At 40.9% G+C, this 13872-nt stretch overlaps 3 protein-coding genes and 1 pseudogene across 3 annotated transcripts; all 4 read left to right on the top strand.

Annotated features, from left to right (window-relative positions):
- The first annotated feature begins 567 nt into the window (after positions 1-567).
- Positions 568-2678, top strand: LOC111804113 (eukaryotic translation initiation factor 3 subunit D). The gene has a single exon (XM_023688809.2). The coding sequence runs from the start codon at positions 713-715 to the stop codon at positions 2414-2416; it is 1704 nt and encodes a 567-aa protein (XP_023544577.1). The 5' UTR covers positions 568-712; the 3' UTR covers positions 2417-2678.
- Positions 2679-3944: 1266 nt separating this feature from the next.
- On the top strand, positions 3945-5759 carry LOC111804123 (berberine bridge enzyme-like 8 pseudogene; annotated as a pseudogene).
- Positions 5760-6352: 593 nt separating this feature from the next.
- LOC111804118 (berberine bridge enzyme-like 8) lies at positions 6353-8414 on the top strand. The gene has a single exon (XM_023688817.2). The coding sequence runs from the start codon at positions 6500-6502 to the stop codon at positions 8114-8116; it is 1617 nt and encodes a 538-aa protein (XP_023544585.1). The 5' UTR covers positions 6353-6499; the 3' UTR covers positions 8117-8414.
- Positions 8415-10210: 1796 nt separating this feature from the next.
- Positions 10211-13120, top strand: LOC111804122 (berberine bridge enzyme-like 21). The gene is made up of 2 exons (XM_023688821.2): positions 10211-11840; positions 12797-13120. Exons 1-2 carry the CDS (start codon positions 10220-10222, stop codon positions 12883-12885), a joined length of 1710 nt encoding a protein of 569 aa, XP_023544589.2. The 5' UTR covers positions 10211-10219; the 3' UTR covers positions 12886-13120.
- Positions 13121-13872: the final 752 nt, after the last annotated feature.

Consider the following 13872-nt stretch of genomic DNA (forward strand, 5'->3'; position numbering starts at 1 on the left):
GATAATCCTAACTTAAAATTTTATAAAATTTTGGTGTAATGGATAGTAATTTGTGAATGTTTGTGTAATGCTCCTTGTCAATCCGAGTGGTTCAGGATCGTGAATTAATTTATTTATATTACTCAAATATCCTTTTCCAATCTAATTTCAAATATTTAAAAAAAAAAAAAAAATAGAAAGGTCTACGGATGATTTATAAGCATATTTGAAAATAGTTTTGGATAATTTTTAAAATTTTTAAAAAATAAAATGTATGTTACATAATACATTACATTAAAAAGGAATAGTAAAATTGAGGAAATCCAGGAGATTCATTTCTATATTAAGAAAACTAATTATGTTGGTTTGACTAACTTTTCTATTTATGAATTCGATTTTATTATCATTAATATAGTCATTATATTACCAAATCCAACATTATTCGGTAATTTTAAACATAATTATCTTCCTAATTGTTTTAAAATTGAGATAAAAACAACAAAATAATTTAAAAAAGGAATAATATTTATTCTCTCTCATTATAAAGATGAAAGAGAAATAATGATCGTTACTTTGGCTAGAGGGGCTGAATTGTAATTTTACACCTTCTCTTCAGTGAACTCCATAAGGCTAGGGTTTTTTCATCCGCCCGCCTCTCCTGCTGCTCCCTGGTGCCGCTCCAACTCTGATTTTGCCTCTTCCTTCGTATCGGAGAAACTCTATCCGATTACAGATGGTCGGAGGCTTTGAAGTTGGAGCTGTTCCCTACAACCCAGACGGTTGGGGTCCGCCGGACTCTTCCGATTCTCTCGTCGCTTCCTCCAACCTCCCTCTCAATGTTCCCTTCGCTCCCTTCTCTCGCTCCGATAGGCTTGGCCGGATCGCTGATTGGACCCGAACTATGAATAACCCTGGTCGCCCCAAGACTGCTTCCGATTCCGTCTTCGACTTCACCAATGACGATTCCTTCCCAGCCAATGCTGACGAGGACATGTCCTTCCGTTTGGTTGATGGAAAGCCTCCTCCGCGTCCCAAATTTGGCCCTAAATGGCGATTCAACCAACAAAGGACGCAGCTACCTCAGCGCCGTGACGAAGAAGTTGAAGCTCGGAAGCGCGAGGCTGAGAAGGAGCGGGCTCGCCGTGATCGTCTTTACAACCTCAATAGGTCTAATGTCAATGCCCCCCGTCGTGAAGCTGCTGTTTTCAAATCCTCTGTGGAAATTCAACCCGAATGGAACATGCTTGATCAGATTCCCTTCTCCACGTTCTCGAAGCTGTCCTTCTCTGTTCCTGAGCCCGAAGACCTTCTTCTGTGCGGCGGGCTAGAGTTCTATGATCGTGCATACGACCGAATCACTCCCAAGAACGAGCGCCGCCTTGAGCGCTTCAAGAACCGCAACTTCTTCAAGGTAACTACTACAGACGACCCTGTCATTCGTCGTCTTGCAAATGAGGACAAAGCCACAGTTTTTGCTACCGATGCCATCCTTTCTTCCCTTATGTGCGCAACCAGATCGGTTTACTCCTGGGATATTGTGGTTCAGCGTGTTGGGAACAAGCTTTTCTTTGATAAGAGGGATGGGTCGCAACTTGATTTGCTTCCCGTCCACGAGACATCTCAGGAACCCTTGCCAGAAGCGAAGGACGATATCAATTCAGCTTACTCACTGAGTGTTGAAGCTGCTTACATTAATCAGAACTTCTCGCAGCAAGTTTTGGTTAGAGACGGAAGTAAGGTGGCCTTTGACGAGCCAAACCCATTTGCAAATGAGGGTGAGGAGGTCGCTTCTGTTGCTTATAGGTATAGGAGGTGGAAGCTCGATGATGACATGTATCTTGTGGCGAGGTGTGAGGTTCAAAGTGTTATGGAGGTTAATAAGCAAAGATCATTTTTGACTCTGAATGCTCTTAATGAATTTGATCCCAAATATTCTGGTGTCGATTGGAGGCAGAAATTGGAGACACAGAGGGGTGCTGTGTTGGCCACTGAGTTGAAGAACAATGCTAATAAATTGGCAAAATGGACAGCTCAAGCTCTGTTGGCTAGCGCAGATATGATGAAGTTGGGGTATGTCTCTAGGGTTCATCCTCGCGATCACTTCAACCATGTCATCTTAGCCGTTGTTGGATATAAACCTAAGGATTTTGCAGCTCAAATTAACTTGAATACGTCTAACATGTGGGGTATTGTTAAGTCTATCGTGGATTTGTGCATGAAATTGAACGAAGGCAAGTATGTTTTGGTCAAGGACCCATCGAAACCACAGGTTAGGATCTATGAGGTTCCTGCAGATGCATTTGAGAATGATTATGTTGAGGAGCCACTGGCTGAGGAGGATCAAGTGCAACCACCAGGAGAAGATGAAAATGGTGTCACTGTTAATGCGGGGACGGATGATGCAGAAGAGAAGGTTGATGCTGCTTCTCAAGCTTAAGTCACAGCAGCATTCATTCGACTTGCTTGAGGAAGTTAAAACTCTAACCTTTTGTGTCTTTTTGTTCCCTTTCTTTTATGAGATTATCATTTTGGTATTGGTTTTGGTTTTGGATTCCTGCAAGCATAATACACATTGCTCGAGTAACTTTCAGTTGTTAAAACGTTTTGCTAGCTATAGCTGGTTATGCTATCCTGGAAATTTTGAACATGAGTTCTTTCCATCAGTCATATATATATATATATATATTTGTATTGAGACATAGTTTCTTGTGGATTCTCGTTTTGAATAAGTTAGTCTGCCAAGGATTTGCTTGATACACTACACCATGAGCTGATGATACCTTCAGAATGTTGAACATGAGCTGAGCTGAGCTGTTTAAGGTTTTGTTGCTTGCTTCTGAAACTAATTTGTATCTCTACTTTCTACATTTCCTATATATATATATATCGTTGGAGTAGCAGGCTCTATTCGCTATGCAGCATTCACCGGAGAAGATGCTTGCTAGTCTTGGAGAAGTTCTCAATCTGCTTTGTTATTTGGCTGCTTACTTTTAGTTGACCCCATCATCTTACTTCGGTATAAAGTAATCCGAAATTTCTTTTTCTAATTTTATTTGAACGATCCTTTTTGTCATCCGTTTATCCTAGAAGCTGTCGAATGGTACCGTGTTGGTTATTGTTTTAACTGACCACTGTCAGATTAATAAATAGATTGGTTTTCTTATTTCTTTAACTTAACAATACGCATGTTTTTCACATCATTTTACCAACATTCATTTCTATGGACCTCAAATATATAACATTACAACTCTCTACTCTGAAGAAGAGTACACAGGTGTTTTTGGTTGTTGGAGGGGAAAAAGTTCATTCTCTGCGGCTAGTTGGGGTTGGGGCGAAGACACAAGTAAAAATGAAGACTTTAAACTAAAATCATTAAAAAATGAAGTCTTTGCCAAATGGCCATAAATAAAGTATCACATCTTTTCAATAAAATGAAGGAATGTCTAACTCTTGAAACATTAAGAGAGGCGTATGATGCTTGATGTTCGGGGCGAATGACAAAGGGAAAAACCGTACAGGCTTTAAAAGGTTCAAAGGAATTGAAGACAAATTAGTTGGGATAGTCTTTCACTTTTAAACCTTTTAAACTAAGCAAGAAGTAAGGTGATCATGTGGTTGATGATGCAAATGAATGTCAAAGCTATTAGGTTCCGAATCCAAATTTTCAAGTGTGGGACATGACATTACATATACATTCAATAATTAGACATGACATTACACATACATTGACATTACATATACATTCAATAATTAGACATGACATTACACATACATTCAATAATTACAACATTATCACTAAAATCTATTACAAACGTCACATATTTGAGTTAGAGTGTATTTCCTAATTAAACAAACCAAATCATGTGTTTATATAATTACCCGTAGTTGCGCCGAACGTGGAAATGGCAATTGAAGAAATGTCCACAAAAGCAAAACAAGAAATGCCCAAAATTGGAGATGACGACTGAATTCACGGTCTGTCCATCCTCATATTCTCCTATATATAACAACACCAAATCTCCCAAACATCCTCAAACCATTACACAAATGGGGCCTTCATCTTCCTCTTCTTCTTCCCTCCTCGCATTCCTCTCTCTCATCTTGGTTCTTTCTCCATGGATGTCCTCTGCTTCTGATCACGACACCTTTATCCAATGTCTAACCACACACGGACAGCATCAGTCCCCCATTTCTGACGCCATTTTCACCCCCGACAACTCTACCTTCTTACCAACCCTCAATTCTTACATCAGAAACAGCAGATTTCTCACCCCCGAAACCCCTAAACCGCTAGTCATTGTCGCAGCAAAGCTCAAATCTCACGTCCAATCAACCGTCGTCTGCGCCAAACAGGCTGGCTTAGAGATCAGAATCCGCAGTGGGGGCCATGATTATGAAGGCCTCTCTTATATCTCCCATCATCCCTTCGTCATCCTCGACCTCTTCAACCTTCGAGCCATCACTGTCGATATTGCCAGTGAAACTGCCACGGTGGAAGCAGGGGCCACCATGGGGGAGCTTTACCACGCCATTGCTAGCAAGAGCAAAGTCCATGCCTTCCCTGCAGGCGTTTGCCCAACGCTGGGTGCTGGTGGACACATTTCAGGAGGTGGGTATGGGACTTTGATGAGGAAATTTGGGCTCTCCGTCGACAACGTTTTGGATGCAGAGATTGTGAATGTTGAAGGGGAGATCCTAAACAAACAACAAATGGGGGAAGATTTGTTCTGGGCCATTAGAGGAGGAGGAGGAGGGAGCTTTGGAGTCATTCTCTCATGGAAGATAAAATTAGTTCAAGTCCCAGAAACGGTGACGGTCTTTGAAGTTGAGAGGCTGATTGAAGAAGAAGCAACGGACATCTTCTTGCAGTGGCAGGGAGTCACAGATAAGCTGGATGAGAATCTGTACATAAGACTGATGCTAAACTCCGCCAAGGGGAAAGATGGGCTGAAGACAGGGAAAGCTTCATTGGGGGCGCTGTTTCTAGGGCCAGCAAACACGCTCATAGAGATTATGAATAAGCACATACCCAGTTTGAAATTGCAGAAGGAGGATTGCTCTGAAATGAGTTGGATTGAGTCGGCTCTGTTTTGGGCAAATTTCCCAAAAGGGTCAACCCCAGAAGTTCTGTTGGACAGAGCAGTCCGACCCAATACTTTTCTGAAGCGGAAATCGGACTACGTGAGGGAACCCATTACAGAGTCGGGGTTGGACGCGATATGGAAGGCGGTGATGGAAACAGAACTAGTGGGTATCGTGTGCAACCCATACGGAGGCAAAATGAGCCAGATTTCAGAGACGGAGACGCCATTTCCACACAGAGCTGGCGTGAAATTCAAAATCCAGTACTCCACCACCTGGAAGGAAGAAGGGGAAAAGGAAGCGGATGAACGCTTAAACTTGATTAACAAATTGTACGAAGCAATGACTCCTTACGTGACGAAGAACCCGAGAGAAGCGTTTCTGAATTACAGAGACATTGACGTGGGAAGTAGCACGCATTGGAACGTGGGAGAAGGAAAGGTTTATGGGGAGAGGTATTTCAAACAGAATTTTGAGAGATTGGTGGAGGTGAAGACCAAGGTTGATCCCCACAACTTCTTCAAGAATGAACAGAGTATCCCCACCCGCTGATCTCCCCTGAATCAACGAAGATGATGGGTTTGGAGTATGATTTGTTTGTTTGTATCTGAAAAATAATAAGTGGTTGTAGCCATTGCTTTGAAGGAATGGCTATGATACTCACAGTGCCTAATCAATGAAATCAAAAGCTTTCTCAATACATTCTTCATAACTATTTCTATCCTTTCCAGAAATATGCAAGGACCCTACTTTTCTTACACAGCGGTGAACTTCGTTGCATACAAAGAGGTGATGTTACAGTTCTAAAAGAATATGTTAAAGAAGTAATTTATTACCCATAACAAATGTTGTATGCAACCTAAATAAAATTATTTAGAATAAAAATAAAAACTTAAAACCAAAACATAATTCAGTTTAATTCCCTGGTAATGAAAATACAAGATTTCCAAGTCGGCTTGTCTACCTGCTCGTCACCTCCGTGCCACAACAAGTAAGGAATTTCCTTGGCGGGGGTCTATCCGGGTCAAGGAACTCTTGTCAGTGTCAACTACATAAATCATCGGGATCTTAAATCATCGTATGGAGATCTAATTTTTACACATAAAAATGAAGTATTTTAATTTATCCTATAAATACTGAGAGATAAATATAGGCCATTAGATTCACAACTACCTAAAAATATCTCATCTGAAAATCATAATTATATTCATATAATTTTATTATTATAATTTATTCCTCCAATAATTTGAATTTTATGTATATAAAAATTAAATAACTTCATGAGCTGTTCAACTTAACCTTCAAGAACAGAGGTATTAGCTGTATTACTCAACCTTGGAAGTTAAGAGAACGAACCTCCAATGGTCAATGAGAATGCCTTTTTTTTCATCCTCTTCCTCCCCACGCCATTTCAATTTTAGCTCATCCTCGATCGCCCATGGAGATTCCAACTTCATTATTAATCCCAATCCTTACAACCCTTCTTCTCATTCTCCCTTCAATGGCGGCGGCTTCTCATCACACCCTTCTCAGCTGCCTTTCCGACCATTCTTCGCCATCAGCTTCCCCAATCTCTGAAGTTACCTTCTTCCCCGACAACCCATCTTACTCCCCTGTCTTGAACTCTTACATCCGGAATCTAAGGTTCGCCTCCCCCACTACCCCTAAGCCCTTGTTCATCGTCGCCCCGACCCATGTCTCCCACATTCAAGCCTCCATTCTCTGTTGCAGAATCCACGCCCTAGAACTCAGAATCCGAAGTGGTGGCCATGATTACGACGGCCTCTCTTATGTCTCCGATTCCCCTTTTGTGATCCTCGATATGTTCAATCTTCGATCTGTAGCTGTCGACATTGAGGACGGGAGTGCGTGGGTGGACTCGGGAGCAACCCTGGGCGAAGTTTACTTCAAAATTGCAGAGAAGAGCAAGATCCACGGATTCCCAGCTGGGGTTTGCCCCACGGTTGGAGTTGGAGGCCATCTCAGCGGCGCCGGGTACGGTAATTTGATGAGGAAATTTGGGGTTTCTGTGGACAATGTAGTTGATGCTCTGATTGTTGATTCTAATGGTAGGGTTTTAGATAGGGAATCGATGGGGGAAGATCTGTTTTGGGCAATTAGAGGAGGAGGTGGAGCTAGTTTTGGTGTCATAGTTTCATGGAAGTTTAAGCTTGTTCCTTTACCTGAAACTGTCTCCGTTTTTAGAATGGAGAAAACCATGGAGGAAGGTGCTGTAGATATGTTGTACAAATGGCAGGAAGTTGCTGACAAAATTGATGAAAATCTGTTCATAAGAGTGGTGATTCTTCCTGTAAATAAAAAAACCCAAAAGACAGCAAAAGCCAAGTTCATCTCCTTGTTCCTAGGAAGTGCCCAGAAGCTGTTTTCCTTAATGTCTGAAACACTTCCAGAATTGGGTGTGAAGGCCGAGGATTGTCTAGAAATGAGCTGGATCGAGTCTGTTCTGTTCTGGTCCAACTACCCCACTGGGACTCCTCTAAATGTCTTGCTCGAAAGGCAACCCAACTCCGAAAAGTTCTTGAAGAAGAAATCGGACTACGTTCAAGAGCCAATCTCCAAGGCAGATCTGGAAGGAATGATGAGGAAAATGATGGAACTGAAAAGACCAGCGCTGACCTTCAACCCATACGGTGGGAAAATGAGTGAAATTGCAGAGAGCGAAACCCCATTTCCGCACAGAGCAGGGAACAGATACAAAATACAGTACTCAGTGACATGGAAAGAAGAAGGCGAGGAGGCTGCAGACAAGAACGTGGGGCTGATCAGAGAGCTTTACGAGTACATGACACCCCATGTTTCAAAATCGCCTAGAAGTGCATATTTGAACTACAGAGACGTGGATTTGGGCGTGAATGGAAACGGCAACGCAAGCTATTGGGAGGCGAGCCACTGGGGAAGAAAGTATTTCAAGGGAAACTTCGACAGATTGGTGGAGGTGAAGACCATGGTGGATCCGGGCAACTTCTTCAGATATGAACAGAGCATTCCATCTGCTGCAGCATATGATTGTAATGGCAGAGCTGAGAGGCTTTGATGTGTGAATATCTGCTTGGCTGAGTGATCCATCTTCTACTACACTAAAATGCAAAAACGTCCCTTTTCCGTTATTCTGGGGTTCGTTCTCGTATTATATCTGGGATTTGAGCAATTAAGCTTAATTGTCCCACTAATTACTGTTAATTGTGTTGGTAACTAGATATTGTAAGTTTGTTTCAAATATCCGACAACTAGATTACCGTTGGTTTCTTGAAATAATATTGCCTGTGAACAGTTAAAACCCTAGATAAACAGTTTCTAATACTAGCACTAAACATATTTTTAAATTCTTTTTAGAGATTAAAAATGTTAAATGCAACAATTAAAAAAAAAAAAAAAAAAAAAAGAGGGTTATTTTATATGATTTTTCTTATTTTGTGCAATAATTTATTTATTATTTATGAATTTTTAATGTAAAGTGGATGGGATATGGATAGGGTTTAGGGTAGTGGAGGCATGTTTGACTTTTGAAACATTTATCGTTTTTTGGTGAGATGTTATTGCCGTGTTTTGAATGGACGATGTCGGAAGCCTCCTCCGCTTCCGTGACTCGTAAACGCGTCCGAATTTTCACCTCCAGATTGGCAACTTCATTTCCCACCCGTCACGTGCTTTCGACCGGGTCCAACCGCCAACAAAACTAACACGTGCCATATATATATATATTTTTTTAAATATTATATATTATCGAACCAATTATTGGGACATTTTAGGAATCCTCAATGCCTTTTATGTTTTATATTAAAACGAGACGTGCAAAATCTAGATGATCTTGACTCAACCAATTTTAATAAATATAAGTAACATTTTATTTCAATTAAATATTAACCACTAAACTTCAAAACAAATCATCACAAGAAAAGGTTTGATTTTAAAATTTCCAAAATATTTATTTATTTATTTATAATGTAAAAAAAAAAAAAAACTTGAAAATTTTGAAATTATTGAAGTTTTTGTCTTTGAAAATAGGAAAAGCAGGCATCCGAAAAGTCAAAAGTCAACTTTTTTTTTTAATTTATTTGAAAGTTGACTTTTGAACACAAATCATTTTAGCCACCTCCTTCCAAAATTTATATCTATTTAGTCTTCAAAATGTGTAATTTTTGAAAGGGGATTTTGTGGGTAGGGAGGTGGGTTAGGTTGATGCAGTCCCAACCAAATTACACAACCAAATTACACAAGTCCTTCACGTTCATAGCAAAGATATTTTATTGTTCATTAATTAACATTCAGATTTTTCTCCCCTTCTTTGTCCGGTCAAATTATACGCACATATTCCATTCACATCATTTTTCTTTACTTTTTTTTAATTTAAAATGGGAAGAACAATGTGGCACGACAAAGGTAGACATGTGAGTCGACAGGGACAGGCATACTTCCAATTTTATAATTCAACTTTAAAATATGCTAAACTTCCAACAAACCCCACCATTATTATACTCACTTCCACAATTGCCCTTCCCTTTCCCCTAAATCTCATCTTCATTTATTTAGTTTTGTTAATTTATAATTTACATATTAATCCAAATACAAATTATTAGCCCACTATTATGCGTAAAAAGGGAAAACGCGTTTAGTATGAATTTTATTATTTCTTGGATTCTTCATTAAATATTTTCATATTTTTATTTCCAAATTTAATTTCAGTTTTAAATTTCTAAAATCTTATCAGGTCATTAACTATTTTAGACTTTTCAAGAAACCACAACTTGTTTGCTCGCAAATTAAAAGTAATTAAGATTTTTTTCTTTCTATAATGTAAATAATTAAATATCCATTTGATTACGATTTTGCGACAACCTAATTTGAAAATTAACGTAGGATAAAACATTGACTGTCCGCATATGATGCCGCCTTTGCCGGCATTATTTTACGACTGTAAATAGCCCAATGTTTTTAATTTAATTATCATGTGGGCGGAATTTATTAAATAAACCACCTAATAATGATTGACATAAGTTGGAAGTATTAATAGTTAAATTAATAAACTTTATTATTTATTAATAATTAAAGAGTTTTGATGGTCAAACCAGGAAAATTTGAGGAGGAAGCCGAGTTGCATTTTGCATATAAAGCCACGATGTTCCATAATGCAAATCAAATGAATAACACCAACTCCAACTTCCACCCAACTATGTCTCGTCTTCTTCCTCTCCTTCTCTTCCTTATCCTTCTCCGATTCTCGCCTCCCTCCGCCGCCGCAGATTCCGTCTACACCCAATTTCTCCACTGCTTCCAATCCGACTCCGACACCTCTCATGGACTCTCCGACATAGTCTTCTCTCGCCAAAATGCTTCTTACACTTCGGTTCTTCGGGCTTATATCCGAAACGCCCGTTTCAACACTTCCTCAGCGCCCAAGCCTGTGATAATCGTCACTCCATTCACCGAATCCCATGTCCAATCCGCTGTCATTTGCTCCAAGAAGCTCGGCATTCAACTCAAAATCCGAAGTGGGGGCCACGATTATGAGGGTATCTCCTATGTTTCCGATGTTGAGTTCATCGTTCTCGATATGTCCAATCTTCGCGCGGTTACCGTCGATGTTGCCGACAAATCGGCGTGGGTTCAAGCTGGAGCCACACTCGGAGAAGTGTACTATGGAATTTGGGAGAAGAGTAAGGTTCTAGGCTACCCGGCTGGGATTTGTCCAACTGTCGGCGTTGGCGGACATATTAGCGGCGGCGGCTACGGCAACATGCTCCGGAAGTACGGACTCTCCGTTGACCAAATTCTCGATGCTCGGATTGTCGATGTGAAGGGCAGAATCCTCGATTCCAAGTCCATGGGGGAGGATCTTTTCTGGGCTATTAGCGGCGGCGGAGGAGCCAGTTTTGGGGTCGTCCTCGCCTACAAAATCCGGCTGGTTCCAGTGCCGGAGACGGTCACCGTCTTCCGCGTGGAAAGAACCCTGGAACAGAACGCCGCTGACTTGGTGGTCAGATGGCAAGAAGTGGCTCCGTCCACCGACGAGAATCTGTTCATGAGGCTACTCTTACAGCCAGTTTCCAGTAAAGTGAAGAAGGGGACTCGAACAGTCAGAGCCTCAGTCGTGGCCTTGTTCCTCGGGAAATCGGAAGAAGTCGTTTCCTTGTTGGCAAAAGAATTCCCCGAATTGGGGTTGCAGAAAGAGAACTGTATCGAACTTAGTTGGATCGACTCTGTTCTTTGGTGGGGTAATTTCGATAACGGAACTTCACCGAAAGCTCTACTCGACCGCAATCTCGATTCATCAGGGTTTCTCAGAAGGAAATCGGATTACGTTCAGACACCCATTTCCAGAGATGGGTTGGATTGGTTGTACAAGAAGATGATCGAAATCGGCAAAACAGGGCTTGTTTTCAACCCCTATGGCGGAAAGATGAGCGAAATTCCATCTACAGCGACCCCATTCCCTCACCGAGCAGGAAATCTGTACAAGATCCAGTACTCAGTGAACTGGAACGAACCAGGGCCGGAGGCAGACCAGGAGTTTGTGAAGCAAATAAGAAGGCTGTACAGTTACATGACCCCCTTTGTGTCGAAGAATCCAAGACAATCCTTCCTGAACTACAGAGATTTGGACATTGGCACCAACAACAACGACAAGAACAGCTTCGAGGATGGGAAGGTTTATGGATTGAAATACTTCGGGGAGAATTTCGATAGGCTGGTGAAGGTGAAGACGGCTGTGGATCCAGAGAATTTCTTCTGGAATGAACAGAGTATTCCAACTCTTTCAAGTAAGCAATGAGATGGTCCTAGGATTTGGTGTCGGTTATCTACATTATTATTTTACTTGCATTGCATTGTAATGTGATGCGAGAACCACAGGGTTATTAGAATTGAAAAAGCTGATTGTTTCGGTTTTTCTGATGGAAACCAAGATTTATAGATATATGCATTTACAGTTCGTACCATATTTCTCTTTACGTTTGTATGAAGATTTGTTAATGAAAGTAATAAAAGTTATGGAAATCAGTCGCCATTGGAGTCGAGTTTTGGTGCATAAAAACTTGACTTTTCTGTCCTCCTCTGTCTCTCCCGGGGCGGTGGTTGGCTGAAAAGATTGAAAATTTGGCAATCAATTAAGGCATCATATCGTGGGTTGTTGCTGCTCATGTGTGTAAGGCTGCGTTCTGCTGCAAGTGTTTAAAGGGGAATTGGTAAAGTTATTATTAAATGGAATAGGTGACAATAAATAAACCCAAAAGTTGGCTTTTTTTAAGGGTCCCAAAAATGAATTGAAAGAAGCAGCAGCTTTAGCGAACACGTATAGCCAAAGAAAAGCCAACAAGGAAAAAAAGATGCTACTGTTGTCGCCGGCGAAGTAGAATCAATCATCTCTGTAAATAACACATACCCATCAATGCCGGCCCGAAACCCACATTCATTATCGCCCCATTACGCGAATCCCATGTTCAATTCACTCTCATTTGCGCCAAAACCTCCGGCCTTCACTAAGAATCAGAAGCGGCGGCGGCCACGATTTCGAAGGCAGTTTAATCTCCGATGCGTTGCGCGGATTGTTGGTGTGACTGTGTTTGAAAACAAGCTACCAAAGATTCATGGTAGTATGGCTTAAAAGACATACTAACATAATTAGTTTGCCTATCTCTATCTCCATCTTCAAAATGAAGTTAGATCCATGTTTTCCTTGTTCTTTCTCACTGAATCTGAGCCATTTTGCTAACTGCAGAGCTCCAATCTTCTGGTTTGAGTTGGAGTAGAAGAAGTTGGAGGCCGACCATGGTGGCCATCATCATGGTTACACCACAGCTTTTGTAAACCCACAAAGGAATGACTACAGGGAGTGGGGTTCCACAACGAAGAACAACTAGAGGGAGAAAAAGAAAAGACACCAACCAGCAGCAGCAGCAGCACGTATTGAAGTCAAAATCTTTGTTCTCAAGCTTTGATATTTCAAACACCAGAGTGAGATGACAATGGTTGGTAATCATCCACTTAATGCCTTGAAAGTATATTATAATGAGTAGCAGTGCTTTAGAGATGCCTTATCCTACCACTTATTCTGATTTGGGGTCTTAACAAACTTGTTCACTTTAGAGTGTTATCTTCACAAATCCTATCGTCCCACTATGACGACCTTATCTAGATCAGTTCATACAAGCCAAACTTCTAGCCCAAAGAGAAGTTTATCTTCATCATCATTCAACCCCAGCACTGCATTTTTATTCTGCTAAGATCTTCCTAACTCAACAAAGTAATACAATGAAACCAACTCTGACTCGGTGTGAGATTCACGTTAGTTGTAGAGGGAAACGAAACATTTCTTATAAAGCGGTAGAAAACAGTGATACGTAACGGGTCAAAGGGGACAATATCTGCTAGCGGTGGGCTTGGACGCTGTGCCAGCGAGGACGTTGGACTCTCGAGGGGTAGATTGTGAGATCCCACATATCACATTGGTTGGAGAGGGGAACAAAACATTCCTCACAAGAGTGTAGAAATCTTTACGTAACACGCCATAGGGACGTGGGGCTTTTACAAAAGGAATCCTTGTATATTTTTACCTTCATTTACAATATTAGAAATCTTGTAAAAGGAAAACTTTTCATTTATGAACTATGCCCTTAATAAGTATGGTTGACCCATGTTAAGTCAAGTGTTAGACCCAAAAATATAGCCTATAGAACAGTAAGTCCTTAAATGAATGTGCTAATCTCTGAAATGGAAGAACCTCCAATACTCTTCTCCTTGCGGAATTGCATTAAATTCCAAACCTTAATTTTACAGCAAAAGAACTTCCCAATA

This window comes from Cucurbita pepo, chromosome 10 (genome assembly GCF_057944985.1).
Source record: "Cucurbita pepo subsp. pepo isolate OVF chromosome 10, ASM5794498v1, whole genome shotgun sequence".
Lineage (NCBI taxonomy): Eukaryota > Viridiplantae > Streptophyta > Magnoliopsida > Cucurbitales > Cucurbitaceae > Cucurbita > Cucurbita pepo.